This window comes from Salmo trutta, chromosome 7, assembly GCF_901001165.1.
Source record: "Salmo trutta chromosome 7, fSalTru1.1, whole genome shotgun sequence".
Taxonomy (NCBI): Eukaryota; Metazoa; Chordata; class Actinopteri; order Salmoniformes; family Salmonidae; genus Salmo; species Salmo trutta.
In genome coordinates this window covers 21,411,721-21,437,577 of record NC_042963.1, presented here as the reverse complement: position 1 = coordinate 21,437,577, position 25,857 = coordinate 21,411,721, and the positions used below count along the sequence as shown (strand labels likewise).

Genomic DNA, 25,857 nt, shown 5'->3' with positions numbered 1-25,857 from the left:
GTATGAGATCATACAAAAGATTTTGCTGTGACTCTTATGTGGATGATGTTAAAAATACTTTTAGGTCTGATGTGATTAATAAAGTGCTTCCAGACGCTGCACTTCATGAATATATGACATTTCTTATTCCAATTTTTGATAAACATGCATCTGTTAAAAAACTGACTGTTAGAACTGTTAAGGCTACATGGATTGATGAGGAATTGAAAATCTGTGTAGTTGAAAGAGATGGGGAAAAACGAGTGTCTAATGAATCTGGCTGGAAATCTGACTTACTGCAAATTGAGAAATTATGTGACTAAACTCAATAAAAAGAAACTGTATTATGAAGCCAAGATCAATGATATAGTCCCGTGTGGCTCAGTTGGTAGAGCATGGTGTTTGCAACGTTAGGGTTGTGGGTTCGATTCCCACGGGGGACCAGTACGGAGACAAAAATTATGAAATGTATGCTCTGGATAAGAGCGTCTGCTAAATGACCAAAAATGTAAATGCAAATATACAGTGCTTTCAGAAAGTATTCAGACCCCTTGACCTTTATCACATTTTGTTACATTACAGCCTTATTCTGAAATGGCCACAAAAAAATATTCAGCAATCTACACACAATACCCCATAATGACAAAGCGAATATAGGTTTTTAGAAAATGTATTAAATATATAAAAAACAGACCTTATTTAAATAAATATTCAGACCCTTTGCTATGAGACTCGAAATTGAGCTCAGGTGTACTTTTTCCATTGATCATCCTTGATGTTTCTTCAACTTCATTGGAGTCCACCTGTGGTAAATTCAAATGATTGGACATGATTTGGAAAGGCTATATAAGGTCCCACAGTTGACAGTGCATGTCAGAGCAAAAACCAAGCCATGAGGTCGAAGGAATTGTCCCTAGAGCTCCGAGACAGGATTGTGTAGAGGCACAGATCTGGGGAACAGTACCAACACATTTTTGCAGCATTGGAGGTCCCCAAGAACCCAGTGGCCCCCATCATTCTTAAATGGAAGAAGTTTGGAACAACCAAGACTCTTACTAGAGCTGGCTTTCGGCCAAGCTGAGCAATTGGGGGAGAAGGGCCTTGGTCAGGGAAGTGACCAAGAACCAGATGATCACTCTGACAGAGCTGCAGAGTTCCTCTGTGGAGATGGGAGAACCTTCCAGAAGGACAACCATCTCTGCAGCATTCCACCAATCAGGCCTTTACGGTAGAGTGGCCAGACGGAAGCCACTCCTCAGTAAAAGGCACATGACAGCCTGCTTGGAGTTTGCCAAAAGCCACCTAAAGACTCTCAGACCATGGGAAACAAGATTCTTTGGTCTGATGAAACCAAGATTGAACTCTTTGGCCTGAATTCACCATCCCTACGGTGAAGCATGATGGTGGCAGCATCCTTGATGAAAACCTGCTCCAGAGCACCCAGGACCTCAGACTGGGGTGAAGGTTCACCTTCCAACAGGACAATTATCCTAAGCACACAGCCAAGACAATGTAGGAGTGGCTTCGAGACAAGTCTCTGAATGTCTTTAAGCGTCCCAGCCAGAGCCCAGACTATCGAACATCTCTGGAATGACCTAAAAATAGCTGTGCAGCAACGCTCCCCATCCAACCCGACGCGCTTGAGAGCATCTGCAGAGAAGAATGGGAGAAACTCCTCAAATACTGGTGCGCCAAGCTTGTGGCGTCACACCTAAGAAGACTTGAGGCTGTAATTGCTTCCAAAGATGCTTCAACAAAGTTTTGCGTAAAGGGACTGAATACTTATGTAAATGTGATATATATATATATATATATATATATATATTGTCGTGTCTTTGGCTATGCCGGATTAAGTGAGATGACATGCTAACTTATAAAATGATTTCTCTGTAATTAATATTACCTGATTAATCTAATCATGTAAATGTAATTAACTAGAAAGTCGGGGCACCACGGAAGAACGTTTATAGAGCTGTTATCTTCCGAATAAACTCTTAAAATACTTAGTAATATTTTACATCGATAGCAGTCAATATTAACCCTAATCTTATTTTCAGTCTCATAATGAAAGTTGTAAATTCTTGGTTATCTTCACGAACCCTGGCTAACAAGTTGAATCAGCAATACAAAATTGGGTTTAATTATTTATTTACTAAATACCTAACTAATCACACAGAATTACAAATACACAGAATACAAATGATGTCATACAGAAAACGTCCCGGTGGACGGAACCTGGTTACACAAAGGAAAGGGGGTTGGGCTTGAATGAAAGAGCGGGAAGATTTAGGAACAAAGAAACAGCAGCTATGCTATCGTAAATACATTATCTTATGCATTCTAAATTACCGCCCATTTGGAAAAGGAAAATGCAATAAATATTTACTCTGACCTGCGCTTCGGTAGATTGGTCGTAGATGCTGGCCGGGTTGGCCAACAGATCTTCCTGTAGTGGAAGAATGTCAATGGTGGTCAATTGGATATGTGGTGGTATCTTCGTCTGGTTGTTAGACTGGATCTGTCGTCCGTCCTTTCCTGGCCCACGTTAGCAGCGGCAGCTGCTAACTCAACGGCTAGGAAGTATCACTTCTGTAGTGAATAAGCTCAAAGTTCATACCAGTTCATACCATAGCTCACGCCGAGGTTGGCTTAGTTCTGTCCTTTACATGTGTGTCCTTCTAACGTAGAGGCTGCAGACCTCACGTACTGGAACTACTGGTTATCTTTTCGTCAAAGGCTTATATAGTGGAGAGGGGGGAAGGAGGTGTTTCATCATTTATAACCCCTGTCTCTTCACAGGGTTGGGCCACTGATCGAGCAGGGCACTTTCCTTATGAAAACCCAATTCTCTCATTTGGAAGCTAAAATTACATTTAATCTCCTAACAAACAATTTCAATATCAAACATTTCAATTGCATAACAATTCCATGTGACTCTGATAACTAGAGGGTGTATACTTTCTCAGGTACAGTTTATGTCATCCTGTCATCAATCATAATGTCCCAGATAACAATGAACTGACCTCCATACTCATTACGTTATCAAGCATATTTCCAACTGGTTTTATTACCAAAATATGGTTCCTTTCCCCATTTGTTTGATGTTCCCAGACTCTCTATATTTAACAGGACAGCAGTCCTTCAGGACAGCAGTCCTTCAGTAGGGTCAGAGAGGGGAAGGGAGAAAGGTATTTATGAGGGGGGGTCATAAACCTTACCCACAGGCCAACGTCATGACAATATATATATATATATATATATATATATATATATATATATATATATATATATATATATATATATATGAGATCAGGATATGATAATCTATCTAATATAACTCAGAGGGTTTTCTTTAATGGATGCTTCTCTAATGTCAAACTTGTAAAGTGTGGTGTACCACAGGGCAGCTCTCTAGGTCCTCTACTCTTTTCTATTTTTATCAATGACCTGCCACTGATGCTAATGTTTCAACCATATATGCATCAGCAACCACAGCTAATTAATTCACCGAAACCCTTAACAAAGAGTTGCAGTCTGTTTTGAAATGGGTAGTCAGTAATAAACTGGTCCTGAACTTTTGGTACAAGTTATTCCCTAAGTTCTAGACATCAGCTGAATCTGGTATTGAATGGTGTGGGTGTTGAACAAGTTGAGGAGACTAAATTACTTGGTGTTACTTTAGATTGTAAACTGTCATGATCAAAACATATAGATTCAATGGTTGTAACGATGGGGAGAGATCTGTCTGTAATAAAGAGATGCTCTGCTTTTTTGATACAACACTCCATAAAGCAAGTCCCGCAGGCTCTAGTTTTATTTTATCTTGATTATTTCCAGTCATAATGGGTCAGGTGCTGCGAAGTAAGACCTAGTTAAGCTTCCGAGACGCAGCGGTCTAAGGCATTGCATCTCCTTGCTTGAGGCATCTCTATAGACCCTAGTTCGATTCCAGGCTGTATCACAAACGGCCGTGATTGGGAGTCCCAATTGGCCCAGCGTCGTCCGGGTTAGGGTTTTGCTGGGGTAGGCCGTCGTTGTAAATAAGAATTTGTTCTAAACTGACTTGCCTAGTTAAATAAAAAAGCTGCCGCTGGCCAAGAACATAGAGGGACATCTTGCTCTTCATTGTAATCAGAGGGCTAATATTAATACTATGCATGCCAGTCTCTCTTGGCTGAGAGTTGAGAAAAGACTGACTCTGTCACTTGTTTTTATAGGAAACATTCATGTGTTGGAAATAGTTTGCATAGTCAACGTACACACAGCACTGACATACACACACACAATTACCTAACCAAAAATACCACCAGGGGTCTTTTCACAGTCCCCAGGTCCAGAAAAAGTCAAGGAAACGTACAGTATTAGATAGAGCCATGAGTGTGTGGAACTCCCTTTCATCTTATATAGCGCAAGTGAACAGCAAACCTGGTTTAAAAAATAAAATAAAATAAATAAACACCTCATGGCACAATGCCTCTCCCCCATGTGACCTACTTGTTGTGTGTATGAACTGACATGTATGTGTAACTGATAGATGCACACACACACGCACTACATGTTGTTTTAAATTGTAAAGTATTTTGTCTGTAATGTCGGACCCCAGTAAGACTAGCTGTCGCCACTGGCTAATAAATCAAAACATTTTAGTAATTTACCAGACGCCCCTTTCCAGAGCAATTGCATACATTTTCATACTGGTCCCTCATGGGAATCGAACCCACAAGCCTGGCGTAACTAGCGCCATGCTCTTCCAACTGAACCACATGGGACCTTGTCATAGAGAACATAGGTCTAGGTCTATCTGTCAACCAATGTGAAAGTGAAAGAATCCAGATCAAATGTTTGAAATGGTTCAGCTGCCATGAAAACAAAGTCGTCAGTCACCTCTAGAAATGACTTCAATGCTCTCCATGCTGCCCTTTTGCCCTTTCCATGAAACTGCATGGAAGTCTGGCAAAGCCAAACTCCTGTGCATTCCAAGCTTTTCACAGATGGTATTGATGCAAATCTCCTGTTCTTTTTTTAGCCATACCAAAAGCAACCCAGAGATTTTTGGTTGGATAATCCTTGGTAAGATAGAAGAACAGCCCAGCAATGAGGTCTGTATCCACTGTTGAAATGATAATGGTCTGTGCACCCTTTTGAAGGGCATCTTTAAGATGAAGGCATACTCTAGTGCAGGGGTGACCAATCCTGTTCCTGGAGAGCTATCTTCCTGTATGTTTTCGCTCCAACCCCAGTTGTAACTAACCTGGTTCAGCTTATCAACCAGCTAATTATTAGAATCAGCTGGGTTGGAGTGAACCTACACGATGATAGCTCTCCAGGAACAGGTTTGGACACCCCTGCTCTAGTGTCTCACTCTTCATGGTCACATTCTGGCATTGATGTCAGAGACCTCTTTAGCACCACAGACTTATCAGTTGTAACAGATCTTATCCTTCTTCAAATTCATTCCCATACACCATATGTGTCAACATTTTCAAACGCTCCTGTTTGTTAGTAGGATTTCTGAGAAAGTCAGAAATTACATAGAAGCTTTCTATCTGATGCCTTTCCCTCACTTTTCTCTCGTTGAGTGTCCCACACTATTGATTCTATTGCAGTTTTTCAACTGGTGCTTTACCCAAGGCAGGAAGATACTACTGCCATAATCGCCAAATGTGTCAATGATTTAGACATCAGAAGAAGAGGGCGTGGTGGGAAGGAGTCTACAGCAGTCAGGCATAGCAGATCAGATTTTTTGATTGGCAGGTTAAGCATTCCGGTATTTTTAAGGATTGGAGGACATGGGTTATTCTCATGAGAGAAAGGTTTCCATCTCAACTTGCTCGCTATGTAAAGTTGAAAAGTGTACAATCACGTTTTAATGCTCTTTTGTGACTGTCCTTGGCTTAACATTTTTAAACAAACAGTGGTACATTTTCCCTCTTAATGCTCTGGTGGATGGATGTGTTCCTATCCACAATGACTTCCTTGAGAGATTGAGAAGTGCTGAGTTTCTCAATGGTAATGAAATCTTTGCTTGCACAATTGCATGTATCCAAAACCAGGAATGGAATCCCCTTACTTGAGATTGTTGCACAAGCTGGCCATTTGATGTCTGGTGTGATGAACTTTGCTCGTGTTGGAGGTTTTGTGTTAAAAGGGGACACTACATTCAAAAGCTGGGATTCAAAATCAACCAGTAGAATGTCCTGCTACCATCCATCTCCAGAAGGCAGTGGGGTTCTCTGTTCCTTTTAGTGGGTTTCCCCTGTTCGTTTTACCAGCTAATGGTTTTGCACATGGGCTTGGTCAAGTGGCATGCATTAGAACCCGTTTTGTGTTTTTGGCAGGACCAGGATGTCTGAGAATTTTTATAATGTTAGCTGTAGAGCTTTCATGTCTCAAATGTGGATTGGAATCCACCTTGCATAGTTTGTTCTGTCCAGTGCAAAGAACCAAGTCCTCGAATGTTCCAACATAAAGACCAAAATCTCTAGTTGTGTGTGTACAGACAAAAATCACTAGTCTTTCAAATTCAAGAACAATGTTCCAAAACTGGAATGCTGAATACCTGCTTTCCATGTATGAAAATAAGTGCATGTGGATTCGAACAGCCAAACATCTTTCAGGAATTTTGACAATGAACATAAAGTAACTTGATGACTGTGCCTGGTTTTGGTCAAGTGTGCTGCCACTCCAGCATATGCTTACCCAACACCTTACAACGTTCCCTGTTGGTCCCTTACCATTTTCCCTCAGGACGTTAGCTGGGTACCTGTCTGGAATTAATATTATATGTTGATTGTTTTGTATATCTTTAGCTAGCTAACCAACAAGACCTAACATTTTAAGTGAACAAAATCTGTGGCTATCTTTTTTTGACAGAACAACCATGTCCGGTTTAAAGTCTTATTGCAATTACACATGTTCCCAATCAATTAGCTACATAATGTAACTCCTAGAGTGTGTTGGCAATTCTATCTGTAAGGTTACTCAGTCGGTCGAGCAGTGAATTTCAAACACAGATTCAACCACAAAGACCAGGGAGGTTTTCTAATGCCTCGCAAAGAAAGGCACCTATTGGTAGATCGGAAGGGGAAAAAAGCAGACATTAAATATCCCTTTGAGCATTGTGACGTTATTAAAACATGTCAGGGCTAGGGTCCTTTTTTCTGAATTTCCGCCTGACTCATGTGCCCAAAGTAAACTCCCTGTTACTCAGGCCCAAAAGCCAGGATAGACATTAAATATCCCTTTGAGCATTGTGACGTTATTAATTACACTTTGGATGGTGTATAAATACAGCCAGAGAGGAAGGAAACAGCTCAGGGATTTCACCATGAGGCCAATGGTCACTTTAAAACATTTACAGAGTTTAATGAGTGTGATATGAGAGAACTGAGGATGGAGCAACAACATTGTAGTTACTCCACAATACTGATATAAATGGTAGAGTGAAAAGAAGGAAGCCTGCGCAGAGTAAAAATGATCCAAAACATGCATCCTGTTTGCAACAAGGTACTAAAGTAAAACTGCAAAATAATTGGCAAAGAAATGAACTTCATGTCCTGAATAGAAAGTGTTATGTTTGAGGCAAATCCAACACAACACATCACTGAGTACTACTATTCATATTTTCAAGGATGGTGGTGGCTGCATCATGTTATGGGTATGCTTGTGATCGGCAAGGACTGGGTCGTTTAAAAAAAAATGTCAACCCTAGAGGAAAACCTGGATCAGTCTGGTATCCAACAGACACTGGCAGACAAATTAACCTTTCAGCAGGAAAATAACCTAAAACAGAAGGCCAAATAAACAGTCGTGGTCAAAAGTTTTGAGAATGACACAAATATTAATTTTCACAAAGTCTGCTGCCTCAGTTTGTATGATGGCAATTTGCATATACTCCAGAATGCTATGAGTGATCAGATGAATTGCAATTAATTGCCCCAAAAAAACATTTCCACTGCATTTCAGCCCTGCCACAAAAGGACCAGTTGACATCATGTCAGTGATTCTCTCGTTAACACAGGTGTGAGTGTTGATGAGGACAAGGCTGGAGATCACTCTGTCATGCTGATTGCGTTCAAATAACAGACTGGAAGCTTCAAAAGGAGGGTGGTGCTTGGAATCATTGTTCTTCCTCTGTCAACCATGGTTACCTGCAAGGAAACACGTGCCGTCATCGTTGCACAAAAAGGGCTTCACAGGCAAGAATATTGCTGTCAGTAAGATTGCACCTAAATCAACCATTTATCGGATCATCAAGAACTTCAAGGAGAGTGGTTCAATTGTTATGAAGGCTTCAGGGCACCCAAGAAAGTCCAGCAAGCGCCAGGACCGTCTCCTAAAGTTGATTCAGCTGCGGGATCGGGGCACCACCAGTACAGAGCTTGCTCAAGAATGGCAGCAGGCAGGTGTGAGTGCGTCTGCACGCACAGTGAGGCGACAACTTTTGGAGGATGGCCTGGTGTCAAGAAGGGCAGCAAAGAAGCCACTTCTCTCCAGGAAAAACATCAAGGACAGACTGATATTCTGCAAAAGGTACAGGGATTGGACTGCTGAGGACTGGGGTAAAGTCATTTTCTCTGATGAATCCCCTATCCGATTGTTTGGGGCATCCGAAAAAAAGCTTGTCCGGAGAAGACAAGGTGATCGCTAGCATCAGTCCTGTGTCATGCCAACAGTAAAGCATCCTGAGACCATTCATGTGTGGGGTTGCTTCTCAGCCAAGGGAGTGGGCTCACTCACAATTTTTCCTAAGAACACAGCCATGAATAAAGAATGGTACCAACACATCCTCCAACAGCAACTTCTCCCAACCATCCAGGAACAATTTGGTGATGAACAATGCCTTTTCCAGGATGATGGAGCACCTTGCCATAAAGCAAAAGTGATAACTTAGTGGCTCGGGGAACAAAACATCGATATTTTGGGTCCATGGCCAGGAAACTCCCCAGACCTTAATCCCATTGAGAACTTGTGGTCAATCCTCAAGAGGTGGGTGGACAAACAAAAACCCACAAATTCTGACAAACTCCAAGCATTGATTATGCAAGAATGGGCAGCCATCAGTCAGGATGTGACCCAGAAGTTAATTGACAGCATGCCAGGGCGGATTGCAGAGGTCTTGAAAAAGAAGGGTCAACACTGCAAATATTGCCTATTTGCATCAACTTCATGTAATTGTCAATAAAAGCTTTTGACACTTATGAAATGCTTGTAATTCTACTTCAGTATTCCGTAGTAACATCTTACAAAAATATCTAAAGACACTGAAGCAGCAAACCTTGTGGAAATTAAAATTTCTGTCATTCTCAAAACTTTTGGCCGCGACTGTACACTGGAGTTGTTTGCCAAGATGACATTGAATGTTCCTGAGTATTCTAGTTATAGTTTTCTTTTAAATCGGCTTGGAAATCTTTGGCAAACCTTGAGAATTGCTGTCTAGCACTGATCAACAACCAACTTGACAGAGTTATAATGTGCAAATATTGTACATTACAGCTTGTTCACATTGCAGGCCTTAATGCTCAAATCAGTTTTTAGTTTTTCAAATTCGTTTTGGACTACTGCCTGTCCAAACAGCAAGTTACAAGTGACCAAATCAGATTTGTGTATGTTCAGACAGCAGTCATTTGCTGACATGGCTACCTTAGTTGTCATAGTGACAACAGGTGTGTGTGCACAGGGATGTAGGTTGATTGGTGGTGGTGCTTATCACTTAGAAGTTATGTAGCAAACTTAGGTGACATCAATGCCTGCCATGAACGTTTGCCAGTTGTTTTCAATGTTCAAAATCATTACATTTACATTTTAGTCATTTAGCAGATGCTCTTGTCCAGAGCGACTTACAGTAGTGAATGCATACATTTCATACATTTTTTTCTCCGTACTGGTCCCCCGTGGAATCGAACCCACAACCCTGGTGTTGCAAACACCATGCTCTACCAACTGAGCCACACGGGGCCCATAATGTAAGAACACTTTTAAAGCCTCAAAGGATAAGATGATCCAACTTTCAAAGTGAGTCCTTTTTGGCTAGCCACAGCAGTCACCTAGCTAGCTAGGTGGCTGTTTAGCTTTCTGGCACATTCACTAATTTGTTTCTAAACAATTAACAAGCTAATTAGCTACCACATGATATTGTCAAACTGTCAATAGATTACCTAGCAACCAACAACATATGACAAGAAACCGTCAAAAAACACTTCAGGGCAAATAAATCAGATTTGACTGTTCAGATACTAGTTGCATGGCCAGGAATCAGATTTGACTTCAAACCACCTACAAAAGTGATCTGAAATGAGGATTGAAATATCAGATTCCACGTGCTTTTTGGTTGTTCAGACGGCAGGAAAAAGAACAGATTTGAATCAGTTATGCAAAACGTTTAGATTTGAGTCACTTCAAACTGCCAATGTGAACAAGGCTTTAGAGACTTAACCAGAAAGACTCACAGCTGTAATCGCTTCCAAATGTCATTCTAACATGTATTGTCGCAGGGGTGTGACTACTTTATGTAAATTAGATTTCTTTATCTAATTTTTAAATAAAATTGCAAAAAAATCTATAAACATGTTTTCACTTTGTCATTATGGGGTATTGTGTGTAGATGGGTTAGAAAAAAACGAAATGTAATCAATTTTGAATTCAGGCTGTAACACAACAAAATGTGCAATAAGTCAAGAGGTATGAATACTTTCTGAAGGCACTGTATGTTTAGTAGGAGAAAAACTGGAGCCAAGACCTCAAAAATAAAGATAAAAAATGTATTATATTGAGCTGCTTCGTTCTGGATTAGTAGGCTTACTTGCGAGCCCACCGTAATAGAAGCAGAGAAGCAACCTCACAGCAAAAAATATAGGCAAGTTTCGGCCTCTTGTGGCCAAACTGGTATTGCACCCTACACTGCTGAATACGTTATGAATAGTCATACACGGTATATTACACTAGATATGTATGAAAGCTATGTTAGCTGCTAACCTCCATCACCCACCACTCTCTTTGCAGGAGAGGAGTGTTCATCCAGGCCGAGATGGCAGATTTTGAGCATCTGTTGTGGAGGCTGGGCCAGGCAGGTGGGGTGATGCAGGCCAGCCCACCCATGCCCCAGTACCGCTCCCCTCAAGGACACGACTTACACACACGCTTCATCCACCACTGCCTGGACAACGGCCTTCGCTACCTGCTCTACACCTACCTGGAGCACAACAGGTGAGGAAAGGGGCAATCAATATTTCATGACTATTCGCTAGGAGGAGGCTATGACTGAATCTCAAACCGGACACCCTGAGCCCTTTCTCCCGAGTGGCCACTTGCTGATGTGTTCAGTGTTTCCAAAAAATGTTTCAGTGAGAATTGCTACGATAGCCTGGCTGACTCGAGTCACTCAACTCACAGCGAAGGAGAGCTGTGACACGCTGGTCTGGATAGGAGGCCATTGTAAATGCAGTAGTCGCGCAGTCGTTGCTGACAACAATTTTTCAGTGAGAATCACTATTGGCTCCTTCATTTGTCGCTAGATGACATTTTGCCATTGCCGCGACAACCTCACAGCACCAATTTGCCTTGCTGCGGCACAGGTGCGGGCGTCAGTTGAGTATGGCAGTCGCTATACCCTAGCTCAAGACCAACAATTTAAAGTAGGCCATTTTTTGTAGAAACTAAAATCATTCCAATCCCAATTTAACATGCAACGGCTGTTTAGAGTATTGCTTGGCTGGCTTTAGGACCATGGGGAACATTGCTCGGCCTGGGCTTCTTTTCTCTCACTTTTAGAAAGCAGAGTGTGCCAGTTTGTTTTGCTGGTCAGCTGTTTAGGCAGTGCGCCGATTGATTTGAATATGTTGTCGGCATTGTTGTTATCTGATAGCCAGGGGTTAGTTGAATTGGGAGGTGGGGGAGACCTATTTGGTGACCATTCGAAACGAAAGCTATTTTATTGATATTAAAATATATAGTTTGTAATAGCTGTAATTGATATTTTCATTCATTCGCCCAGTAAGTTAGTGCAATTTTGGTTTGATGTATTGGTATGAAAATAAACACAACTGAGCAACTTGCTATTTAGAGCATTTCCCAAAAATATACATGGCCTTTTTTTGGCATCGCTGACAACAATTGTAGGCTATAACATAAACTCAGCAAAAAAAAGAAACGTCCTCTCACTGTCAACTGTGTTTATTTTCAGCAAACTTAACATGTGTAAATATTTGTATGAACATAAGATTCAACAACTGAGACATAAACTGAACAAGTTCCACAGAAATTGAATAATGTGTTCCTGAACAAAGGAGTCAAAATCAAAAGTAACAGTCAGTATCTGTTGTGGCCACCAGCTGCATTAAGTACTGCAGTGCATCTCCTCCTCATGGACTGCACCAGATTTGCCATTTCTTGCTGTGAGATGTTACCCCACTCTTCCACCAAGGTACCTGCAAGTTCCTGGACATTTCTGGGGGGGGGGGGGTGTCCCTATCCCTCACCCTCCGATCCAACAGGTCCCAGACGTGCTCAATGGGATTGACATCCGGGCTCTTCGCTGGCCATGGCAGAACACTGACATTCCTGTCTTGCAGGAAATCACACACAGAACAAGCAGTATGGTTGGTGGCATTGTCATGCTGGAGCGTCATGTCAGGATGAGCCTGCAGGAAGGGTACCACATGAGGGAGGAGGATGTCTTCCCTGTAACGCACAGCGCTGAGATTGCCTGCAATGGCAACAAGCTCAGTCCGATGATGCTGTGACACACCGCCCCAGACCATGACGGACCCTCCACCTCCAAATCGATCCCGCTCCAGAGTACAGGCCTCAGCGTAACTCTCATTCCTTCAAATATAAACGCAAATCCGACCATCAATAGAAAGGCCTCTTTAGTGTCCTACGTTTTTAATTGCCTACCGTCTGTAAGCGGTTAGTGTCTTAACGACAGTTCCACAGGTGCATGTTCATTAATTATTTATTGTTCATTGAACAAGCATGGGAAACAGTGTTTAAACCCTTTACAATGAAGATCTGTGAAGTTATTTGGATTTTTATGAATTATCTTTGAAAGACAGGGTCCTGAAAAAGGCACGTTTTCTTTTTTTGCTGAGTTTATGTGCATTGTAGCAGTGACTGAAACATAATTGAGATAATGCAAATCATTAATGATTACTTAGTTGGGGGAAAAACATGTTTACTTCTTGCTGTAGGACTACTTCATCACACTGCCTGCATCCCTAATCCCTACCTCTAGCCTACTAGCCCAAAGACAGGCAGATGGCGATATTGAGTCGTTTCATCTTACTGTACAAAGGCAGTGTATGCAGCTGGCTATACACTCGTAGGGTACAACATCAGGAATTAGCATTAGCCATTCTAGCATGGTGGTGGAAAATGGGGAAAGTATGCATATTTTCCTCGTTTTTTTTCTTCGCCTCTATGCTATTAATTCGAGTTAAGGAGAGAATGTTTTCAGTACGAATCGGTACATGGGGGATACGAGTGTATGAGCCGGCTGCATACACTGCTTTTGGAGGGTAAGATGAAATGTGGGTATATTCTCAATTCGCCCACCTCATTCTCACAAATGTATCCCGCTGTTTATGAAGTTTTTCATTCAACATGTGGCATTGAGAAATAGGTGCTACAATACCTTTAAGAAATACTGCACCTTCAAGCACAAAACTCCTTAGCTAGATGTAAACTTGTGCGACTAAAGCCGGGCGTGCACTGCACGATTTTGGCCCCAATTTAGCTGTCCCAGACATGTTTTTGAGATCGGAGACAAAATCCCCATGTCGTTGCCTACTCAATGCTCGGCCGTCATCAACGCTTGTTTAATGAGAGCAGGTCAGAGACGCAATCTGAGGGCTACTGATCCCGTCTTTGTTGGCACAATGCTCTTGTAGTGTGAGATGTGCAATGTATGACAAGTTTTGAGAACGGTGATCAGCAATAGCGAGCTCGCCAGTAAGATGATGACTTTGCATCACCGTCGCGTCACCCAGAATGTGTAGACTGACAAGCAGGAGCGATGACTACTACTAGTATGCGTTTATACTTTAAGAAGCCAAATTGTACAATTGTTACAGCTCTGAAGTTCACAAGCATTGACATTAAATAAAAATTGTATTGGCTAGATATTTCAACTCTGTATGGCAAGCGTGAATGACTGAAAATGTTTGAGGCAGCTTTGAGCCACAGCTCGTTCTAGCTACGTTAACAATCTATTCACATTGTCACATCATTGTTTTCGCGAGACAGCGTGGTATCGAGCATCCTCATGATGCAAAAATGTTTAAATTAATTACAGATTTCTTGATGATTCATTCAGACTGTTTTGAGGGCGGCAGGTAGCCCAGCGGTTTGAGCATTGGGCCAGTAACCAAAAGGTCTCTGGTTCAAATTCCCAAGCCAACAAGGTCTTTGTGCCCTTGAGCAAGGCACTTCACCCTAATTTACTTTGGCTCACCCTGTAAAACAATTTGCTCCGGTGTATGTGACAATAAAACAAATATATTTTTCTTTAGGATTGGCTTTGTAGTTGCAAGGTAACACACTAAGATTCGTGTTTAGAACTTGCTGTCTCGGGCGCCGAGTTGGCACAGGATTCCCTCTTAGTAGAGAGGCTGCTGAAAGACACAGTGGAGCCCTCGATCACTCGACAACTAACTGTTGAGATTGACTTGTGTTCGGTTTGAGATTCAGCTAATGTAAATGTATTTCTTGTATTAGGAGCTTACTGATCATGGTTTTTTTAAAGTATTTTCAATTGTCAAACAAACAATTTCCAATTGAAGATATTTGCGGCTCTGATGACACTGCATTCGTGAAATATATATGTTTTTATAGCTCGTGCTCCATCTTTGTTTTCTTTCTTTGTATTTAGATTGACCCCCAGGAATTGCCCTGTCCTTGCTGATAATGGTCTATATGAAAGTCACCCGTGGTTTGAAATGCTGGTGAAAATGCAAGAGATTACCAGAGACCTCTCAGGTATGGCAGTTTTTAGTTATGTGGTGATGGGTTCTGATTTCTTAACCTTTGAAATCATTAAATACACTTATTCATTTCACTGAGGGAGAGAGGGTTATGTATAACGTTTACATTGTCAGGATATGTTATTGTTAGCCATCAGGGATCCTATGGGAGGAGAAGAGACAGTCTGGTACCAGTCACCATGACAGCCATGAGTTGGGGAGGAGTGAGGAATTTGGGCAGAGGTCAGGTTAGATGAAGTGAGGAATAACTTCTGGATAGCAACAGAGGTGTATTGGCTGTCCAGATGTGTAAGGAGGGGCTCAGCATAGGAGAAAGGGTTAAATGTCAGTGTTTGTGTGAATATGTTCTATGTCTTATGCAGATGTATGACCCAGTGGGTGAATAAACTTGGTTTGAGCTTCATTAAGCATCCGTGAGTTTTTTAGTCTGTTTATTTTGAACCTAATAGTGGTATGTCATGTTTTATTTTTGGTGCTTAAGACTACCTTAAGGTTGATTTATAGTCCGTCTTACGCAATGTCTCTAGACCATTAGAATGCGACAAGTGTCATTGGCCAAAACTACATTGATTTATACTCATGCCGACTGTCTGTAGACTGTCGATGCGACTGTCATTTTCCTTGTTGCATAGGCATGAAATATTTTCAACTTTGAACCTGTTGTTGGGACCATTGTTAGGATAACCTGATTTTGACAGCATCAAGAAGTTCTACATTTCTGTTAAAATAAAAGTTGTTTACAGTCTAAACATTGTCAGATATGTTCGGGTCATCATTTGAACTGTCTAGCATGCTAACAACGAACTAAAACACTGTTGGAAAGTTGCTTTCAGTTTCCTGGCTAGATTAGCATATCCTAAATGCATTTTTAAATGGATGGGTTTATTGGTATAGAGCAGGTATGCTATTTGGAACACCAGGCTGCTGATGTCATGCAGTCGTATTTGTTTTTGAAATTTTTCAAAATGACAAGGAAAAGTTTGTGACATGTAGTTTGACAAGTCATTAATAACCATTAAATAATTGTGTGTCTCTGTCCTGTAGATCCAGAACGTGTGTTCCAGGCCAGTCTGACCAGTGCCCAGGTCCTCATCCCAGGCAGCCAGGCCATGGTTAGCAGCATGCTCCTGGAAGGACACAGTCTTCTGGCCCTCGCTACCATCATGTTTGCCCCGGGTGGCATCGACCAGGTCTGGACCTTTTCTCTCCTCAAAAGCCTTATATATGGTAAATGTGATGCTATGTGATAACTGCATGAGGGTATCTCACCTGATAATTCTGCCTTCAGCGATTTCCTAGGCAGGAAACAGGAATTTCATGCATAAGTTTGTTTTATTTCCCACAGTGGCCATTTTTGGAATGCGGTGATCATGCTAGTTCCACCAGGCTATTGGCCAAAAGGTGAACCGCTCCATCAGAGCAAGACAAAACCTAATCTATTGACTCATACAGTATAGTAAAATGATCAAAACAACCAACTTTCAATGCTCATGTTTTTATTGGGTATGCCCAATGACTAGATATGACGTGTAGAACGTGACACCATTCATTCCTATGTGAAGACTCAACAGTGCATTGAAATCAAATTAAGTCGGTTAAAGGTGCAATATGCCGAAATCACTCCGCCATTTACCGATTGCAAAAATTCTAATAGTTTGCCTAATTTCAGTTTGTGGCAAAAGTAGAGAATCATTGTATCTTCTAAATCGCTGTGCTATATCTTTTCAATAACCAAATATATTGTATTTTTAGCTGTTTGAAGCTAGTGTACAAAACCGAAAGTAAAAGACAAAAACATAAGCATGGGAAGCATAGAAATGGTGCACATAGAACAGATTTATTGCTTATTAGACTTGCTTTCAATGCGAATGACAGATCTATAACTCCCATTTCTATGTGAATTTGGTCAGGTTGGCCAAAAAGTTACATATTGCAGCTTTTAAGATGGCGTCTCATGGAGACATAACATGCACAATTTGAGGTACTCCAGGTAGTGATGTTTCAGGCTAGCTTAGTGCTGCCCCCTTTCATTGAATAACTCAAGTAGAAGGCCTACCGGGGTCCTGCAGGCTGTTATTATATAGTAACTAAATGATCCTTATACAGTTGCGGCCAAATATATTGCCACTTCTGTTAAATAATTCCCTATTTGTTTCAAAATAAGTTAAAAAATAAAATGTTCATCCCCACATCTTGTTATTGGATTTTCTACATTGCAGAACTATTTTCTACATTTGCATGTCACGAAAATACATTTTTCACCACATCGATTCAAGTCAGAGTGATTTTTGTTTTGTTTTATTGTGATAACACACCCAGTGGTCAGACTTACCCAGAATAGTTTATCAAATAAATATGGTTATTTCATGGATTTATTTACAAAAAACACTATTCACACGTATGACAGATGCACATTTTGCATAGATTTACAGATAAAATGGCACTTCAAATCAAAATTACACAAGATCTAAAAGAAATCCTCTGGACAAGTCTGGCTATAAGTCCTAAGAACCAGTGTGTGGAATAATGTAAATGTACTTCCTTTGAAGGCTGAGAAAAATGTACTTAGCGCATGGGAAACTGGTCATTTTGAGAAAATGGCAGATAAAGATAAGTGAATGCAATTAACATGTATTTTCCATAAATATGTCTGTTTTTGTAACATTAATTAATCTCTAATGTTATTTCTAAATTGACAATTAATACACTTTTTACAAATACACTAGCACATCTAATACACTAGTTTCAAGCAATAGAGAATATGTTTTAAATACTGGTTTGTTTGGTAAATATGCAGTGTTGGGCAAATGCGTATAGCATATTGCTCAATTTGTAATTTAAAAGGCTGGTGAAATTTGCATGGTCAGTGATTAATCAGTTATGCCTGCCTCATATGTAAGGCCCTCTTTAAGTTGTTGCTGGTGCCTGTTGACTTTTTCGACTGCCTTGGGACCTGCACTACGCTTGACACACACTGTTGAAGCAGCATCAGCTCTCACAATATGCATCTCATCATCCTCCCTGATTGCATCCAGTGTCACCAAAGTGCTGTCAAGTCACAATCTGTCCATCACCTTTGATATAATAGTGGTACCCTTGTTGAATGTGGCTACTGCATCAATGCGGCTTTTGCCCACAAGGTGGTGTTTATGCATTCTGGGTTCCTCCATGTTGCATTCTTTTGAAGGAGGTTGTCATTTGACATCCTATGGTATACAGGCACCATTTTCCGTGCAACCTCTCGATTAAAAAATGTATGGCCTGGATAGTTTTTGTGACTGGGTGGATTCTAACCATTTTCTAGGGCTCGCTGGTACCAGCACCAAGATGACGAGCATCTGCCGTGATTAGGGGTTTCGTCTGTTGACATGGAATGGAGAAGACCAGCCCAGATGGCAGTCTTCATGCTCTCTACATCACCCTTGATGTCAAGAATTGCACTCCTGAAATAGTTTTGTAGACTCTTACATTTTAGTGAAGTAAGTTTCCATACACCTCTTCCCCCAAGGCGTATTTCTGCATTAAGTTTACATAGAGATGTTCCCATCCTCTTGTGGGCATGATTGATGCATTCCAGTTTCCATACAGTGGCTTGCGAAAGTATTCACCCCCCTTGGCATTTTTCCTATTTTGTTCCCTTACAAACTGGAATTAAAATACATTTTTGGGGGGTTTGTGTCATTTGATTTAAACAACATGCCTACCACTTTGAAGATGCAAAATATTTTTTAATGTGAAACAAACAAGAAATGAGACAAAAAAACTGACAACTTGGGCATGCATAACTATTCACCCCTCAAAGTCAATACTTTGTAGAGCCACCTTTTGCAGCAATTACAGCTGCAAGTCTTTTGTGGTATCTCTCTATAAGCTTGGCACATCTAGCCACTGGGATTTTTGCCCATTCTTCAAGGCAAAGCTGCTCCAGCTCCTTCAAGTTGGATGGGTTCCGCTGGTGTACAGCAATCTTTAAGTCATACCACAGACTCTCAATTGGATTGAGGTCTGGGCTTTGACTAGGCCATTCCAAGACATTTAAATGTTTCCCCTTAAACCACTCAAGTGTTGCTTTAGCAGTATGCTTAGGGTCATTGTCCTGCTGGAAGGTGAACCTTCGTCACAGACTCAAATCTCTGGAAGACTGAAACCGATTTCCCTCAAGAATTTCCCTGTATTTAGCGCCATCCACCATTCCTTCAATTCTGACCTGTTTCCCTGTCCCTGCCCATGGTAAAACATCCCCACAGCATGATGCTGCAATACCATGCTTCACTGTGGGGATGGTGTTCTCGGGGTGATGAGAGGTGTTGGGTTTGCGCCAGACATAGCATTTTCCTTGATGGCCAAAAAGCTCAATTTTACTCTCATATGACCAGAGTACCTTCTTCCATATGGTTGGGTAGTCTCCCACGTGCCTTTTGGCAAACACCAAACGTGTTTGCTTATTTATTTCTTTAAGCATTGGCTTTTTTCTGGCCACTCTTCAATAAAGCCCAGCTCTGTGGAGTGTACGGCTTAAAGTGGTCCTATGGACAGATACTCCAAACTCCGCTGTGGACGACTCCTTCAGGGTTATCTTTGGTCTCTTTGTTGCCTCTCTGATTAATGCCCTCCGTGCCTGGTCCGTGAGTTTTGGTAGGTTTGTTGGCATACAATTTTTTAATAATGGATTTAATGGTGCTCCGTGGGATGTTCAAAAATTCTGATATTTTTTTATAACCTTACCCTGATCTGTACTTCTCCATGACTTTGTCCCTGACCTGTTTGGAAAGCTCCTTGGTCTTCATGGTTCTGCTTTCTTGGTGTTGCAGACTCTGGGGCCTTTCAGAACAGGTGTATATATACTGAGATCATGTGACAGATCATGTGACACTTAGATTGCACACAGGTGGACTTTATTGAACTAATTATGTGACTTCTGAAGGTAATTGGTTGCACCAGATCTTATTTAGGGGCTTCATAGCAAAGGGGGTGAATACATATGCCCTCAACTTTTCTGTTTTTAATTTGAATATATATTTTTTTAAGTTATTTTTTTTCATTTCACTTCACCAATTTGAACTATTTTGTGTCCATTACTTGAAATCCAAATAAAAATAAATTTCAATGACAGGTTGTAATGCAACAAAATAGGAAAAACACCAAGGGGGATGAATACTTTTGCAGGGCACTGTATCTCAATTCCTGGGTAGGGATCTAATGTGACAACTTTATGAAGTAGTCACCATCTGAGGGCATTTCTGTGTAACAAATGCGGTGGCGACTGACTGGTCTGGCCCACATGCGTTTTGCTGCTTCCTGCTCTATTACTTTGCTAGACCCTGAGAAGTTTTGGGCACAGTCCCCAGCATGTGACTCCTTCCATTCCCTGAACTCCTCCTCAGTAAACCCTATTTTCCTTTTCATCACACATGCATGGCAGTATGAAGACAACACTTCATAGTCTATCACTGGACCTGTTGCAATGTCTATGCACACACCTATTCCCGTAGTTGGAAGTGAATCCTCTCTTGTGCCAAGTGCCATCAAATGATAGATGAATGTCTGACAGCATCGTCATCCTCCCTCAGCAACTCTGCTACGTCTGTATCTACAGTATATCTGTGTATGCTCTACTAATCTGGTTTGCAGCACTCTCCAGGACTGCTGCCCTCTCTGAATCTCTGCAACTAAAGTGGAAAAAAGATTGCTTATTATGATATCTATCGTAATTGCTGGAGTAAATATCAGCATGTATTTACCCTATGTTAATATCAGCATCTCAGCATGTATTTCTGTAGGTAAATGTAATATCTCAGTAATCATACAGTAGTCTACTCTGTGTGTATGTGACAGTATGTATGTGACAATCTCATTATAGGAGAGACACTTCAAAACCTTATTCCTTATTATTTAATGTGTTATTCAATGCGTTTCTATGGGCTATAGTAGTGAAGGCCAAATTCAATATGTTATAAACAAAAATGGGTCCTAAACTTCGAAATCAAATGGCTAAATGATCCATGGTATGACCATCTTTAACTAACTCCATATGTTAACTTAGTAGACCATTTGAAGACAGGCGATGGATGGCCTGTTGAGCATCTAATCCTGATTTTACAGTTTGGTTCAAAGTCAGCATTGGCAGATCTTGAAAAAAATCAGTTTCAGAACCATTCCCATTCAGATTGGTAAAGAGTGGAGTACAAATTCTTAAATTCATTATTAATCTCTGAATGATCACTTGATATACCATCAGATTGTGTGCAGATTTGTGAAATGAATTGAGATGCAGTAGTTTGACACAGTTGACGGGCTTAAAGTTTGTTTGCTTGTTAACCAAATGACGGATCTTCAGAAGCATAATCTCAACCTGATTTGTTGATGAGATCAAAGTCCATTTTTTTAATTTAAGCTTCCTGTTGTGTACCCCTGGCGAGGGGTGCTCAACGTACTGTTGGTCTGTCAGAAAGTTCTCCCTTTTGATATCCATTTTGAAGTCCTTGGATCGCTCTTTATTACTGTTGGCTACATAAATGATTGCCCTCTAATATATGCTTTCAATGTTTCCCATAAATGGCTGGGTGAAGTGTCCTCTGATTTTTTTACTTCTAAGAAAAGCTGTACCTGTTCTGAGACAAAGTTAATGAAATTATGCTCAGAGAGCGACACAGAACGCCATGTTTTATGAGGCTTATTTTTCATGGTAGTACTGACGGTAGTACTAGGGGGGCGTGATCGGATATGACTAGATGCAGTTTTATCATCAACAACGAAGTAGTCAATATGTGAAAAATAGTGGTGGACTGGAGAAAAAAAATAGTATTGTTTTTCTGTGGGATTTAACTGCTGCCACAAATCAAAGACACCAAACTGTTCTAAAGAAGACATAATATCCTGAGCCCTGTGGGATAATGGCATATTCTTATTTGTTAAACAGTTAAGTACCGGATTAAAAAACAATTAAAGTCCCCACCCAGAATCAGATAACGGGAGTTCAAATCTGATAATAGAGAAAATAATGATTTGATAAAGTTGCCGTCATCCTTATTCATAACATACAAATTCGCCAGCACTATAGGCCTATTATTAAGTTATCCCGTAACAATAACATGCCTGCCATCTGGATCGGAAATAACATGTGATGAAGTAAAGGAGACATTACTCTTAATCAAAATTGCTGTCCCACGAGTCCTACTCTGGTAACCTGGGCAGAAAGCCTGCCCTTTCCATGAACTGTTTAAACTGGTGTTGCCTGATGGTCAGCGATGATTCTCTTCAAGTTATGCTATCTTTCCTTTCAAATGATTCCCATGTGTTAATACCTTGTAATGCTTCAATAAGTTAACTATTCCCTTCACATTCCATGACACACATGTCATTTCTCATTCTTTGTTACCCATAATACTGTTTGTGGTCACCTTGTGGTACATGGCCCTATGCTGGTTCAACGTAGGTATAAAGCAAACATAGATCAAAGTAGAAAAAAGGCAGTACACATTAGTCTTGTATCGGTTCTGATACCCACGTTTCCTTGCGGTTGACCCGCAAAAACATCAGCTGGCAAGGTGAAATTAAAAAATAATTTCAACCAGCGTGTCGGCTCGCAGTTCTAAAAAATTATATTGCCGTTTGGAAACATTTTAAATCTAAATATTATTTAAAAAAATTATAAACCCCTGACCTTGTTGGGTTGAATAGTGTTGCGAATTCTATTATGTGAATGGTGAGGCAGACGAATGACATCATCGGTGTGCATCATGTGATTTTAACCAATTATGAATAGGCATTGCCTACTAATTGTCTACTAATTGGTTAATGATGCCATTGGAAACACTTATCTTCCTCTATCTTTTTTTACTACAAAACATAGAAACGCGGCATTTTCACATACAGTATGTTGGTGCTGGAGATGATGAATATGAAGTTGAAAAAATGTGAAATTTCCCTTTAAATTAAAATAATATATTTTTTACAAACCCAGTAGCTAGTTGTGTTGAATAGTGTTGCGGATTCTATTATGTGAGCGATAATGCAGAAATAGCAGAGACTACCAGCCTCCTAGCTCATGCGAAAATAGCCAACATAACAGGAGAAATAAAAAGAAAGGTTATGATGGTGGATTACACATCGTGGAAACAGGTAATGTGCAAGTGAAATCCCCGATTTGGAAGGATTCATTCATTTTGTTGTCATTGTGGACAAGGAGGACAACAACCTGGTAGTTGGACAGCCTGCAAAAGTGCAAGCAGGTATTTGTTTACAATAATTCAGTTAATTATTAGATTAATTCAGGCTTTCCCTCTAAACCTAAGCACCCAATATTTCAATAGGATACCTGATAATTTACCCTATCCCAAGTTTAGGAGTTAGAACCCAGAATCCATCAATAGCCTACTAAATATACAGTGCATTCGGAAAGCATTCAGACCTCTTCACTTTTTTCACATTTTGTTACGTTACAGCCTTATTCTAAAATGTAGTAAAATGTTTTCATTCCTCATCAGTCTACACACACACAGTCTACACCCCATAATATGCCATAAAAAGTGAAATATCACATTTACATAAGTATTCAGACCCTTTACTCAGAACTTTGTTGAAGCACCTTTGGCAGCGATTACAGCCTCGAGTCTTGGGTATGATGCTACAAGCTTGGCACACCTGTATTTGGGGAGTTTCTCCCATTCTTCTCTGCAGATCCTCTCAAACTTTGTCAGGTTGAATGGGGAGCGTCACTGCACAGCTATTTTCAGATCTTTCCAGAGATGTTCAAGTCCGGGCTCTGGCTGGGCCACTCAAGGAGATTCAGAGACTTGTCCCGAAGCCACTCCTGCATTGTTTTGGCTGTGTGCTTAGGGTCGTTGTCCCGTTAGAAGGTGAACCTTCTCCCCAGTCTGAGGTCCTGGAGCAGGTTTTCAGACTGCGGAAAAGGCGCATCCGCATGAGCTCCGAACAGGGCAGATCAATAAGCGCAACCAACGGACGGGGTAGGGGGTTGCAAACTTGACAACTTCATGATGACTTGCGGTCAGCGGGTTCTAAACAACAATTACAATTTAAAAAAAAATTAAAACATGTTTGGGGGGCATTATAGCACCACCCAGCGCTTAATTTGTAAATTGGGAGGTGCCGGGGGAACACATGAAAGAAAAATCACTTTTCTAATAAAGCATTGCTTGCATTATCATTGCTTTTGCGTACTGGCATAGACCAGTAGCGTAGAGAGAGGCACTTGCAGAAGTTGCGCTCATGGGGAACATTTTTAGTGGTCATGGGTCACTTTTATAAAAGCATTTCATACAATTCTACATCATTTTAGATGACTGGAGACTTTAGCACAAAGGATCAAAATGACAGGTTATACATTGACACTGACAAATTGAGAATCTGAGATCAATGAAAACGACCTTGTCTTAAATCCATCAGTAGCCTATGGAGACACACATACTGTACAATATGAGGAGGATTTTATAGTCCTAAAAAAGCTATCCAGTTTCACTGACTCACCCAATGTTGCGCAGCTCACTCACCGGCGATGGTCAATGTGCTCATGCCAAAAGCTTATCTCTCTCTTGTTTTATTTTGTAAAACAACGCTGTTCGTTCAATAGGTCAATTTGAAAGTTCATAACTTGGTAGCCTACAGACAGATTAGTCTTCCCTTTTCAGCAGGATCTGTGTTTTCCTGCTGTTGTATATGAAATCTTGTGAAAGGCCTGTATTGGTTGACAGCAGTAATTCCACAACTTTGGCAAATGTATTTACATTTATCAGTGGTGCTGCAATAGCTCCAGCACCCTTAACAGGGCTGTGATTCTGTAAGGAAATAATGATAAAGTGCAACGCTGGAGAGATGAGAGTTGCATGCTTATTTCTATCAGAGCAGGGAGAGACATCATAGAAAGTTAATCTCATTCTGGTTCTGTGAGAAATACAGGCGCACTTCGCTCTCTCACCACAGCAATGGCCATGCGTTGGTTTAAATAGGCTACAATGTTGTGCAAAACATAAACCCGGGCCAGCCCAACACTAATCAATTCTTAGAATTTCAGGCACTGTTTTCACATTACGTTTTTTAGGGGGCAGCCAGGAGAATTACAGAGGATCAACTTGAATTAACTCTGATTGCTTTTATTGTAATTTTTACTTTGCAAACAGTAAAAATAATGTTTTATGTTACCAGAGGTACCGGATCCTAGCAAATGGATTCCAGAATGAAACAATCCAAAACTGAGGTGCCGAACAGGATCGGGCTCAAATTAAGCACTGCCACCACCCAAAAGGGCACGTTAGATACTGGAAAAGCAAAGGGGCTTGTGCTCTGCACAGGTAGAGCCCTATCTGTGCACTTCCTAACCCACAGCTCCCCATGTACAATATGAAAACCGCATTTCCCACCCCATATGCTCTGTAGCTGGGGTTTGCGTGGTTCCCCCTCCCCTCCTAAAGAAAATCTAAATGGGTTAAATTTACAAAGAAAATGTATACTAAACTTATTTAAGAATATTTTTTTTTTTTAAGAAGCAAAAACTGTGTGGAAAAAGGGAGAGAGTAATGCCTATTTATGTGTTGGCCACTTTACTAATGTTTATCTCTTCCTTTATAAAACAGAAAAACAAACATCTAGTGTTATAAGGAAGATAAACCGACACGGAACTAAACCTCATGGTATTTTTGTCCTGAGAACGGACAGGCACATAGATGGCACATTAATGTGCAAACAAAACAGTGTATCATTCGCCTACTGTTGTCCGTAGGTTCCTTGACCCCACCCAACCCGAGACACACAGGCACAGACACACGCATACAAATACACGTATTGTAGATACCTGTGTACAGTCGTGGCCAAAAGTTTTGAGAATGACACAAATATTAATTTTCACAAAGTTTGCTGCTTCAGTGTCTTTAGATATTTTTGT

At 40.8% G+C, this 25,857-nt stretch overlaps 1 protein-coding gene across 3 annotated transcripts in view; it reads left to right on the top strand.

The window, feature by feature from the left end:
- Positions 1 to 25,857, top strand: part of spg11 (SPG11 vesicle trafficking associated, spatacsin) — a 91,718-nt gene that overhangs the window by 27,492 nt on the left and 38,369 nt on the right. For all 3 annotated transcript variants that reach the window (XM_029758365.1, XM_029758366.1, XM_029758364.1), the window contains exons 16-18: positions 10,981 to 11,184; positions 14,846 to 14,952; positions 16,002 to 16,147. In XM_029758365.1, coding sequence (XP_029614225.1) covers positions 10,981 to 11,184; positions 14,846 to 14,952; positions 16,002 to 16,147 — 457 coding nt within the window. The remainder of the gene's footprint in view (positions 1 to 10,980; positions 11,185 to 14,845; positions 14,953 to 16,001; positions 16,148 to 25,857) is intronic.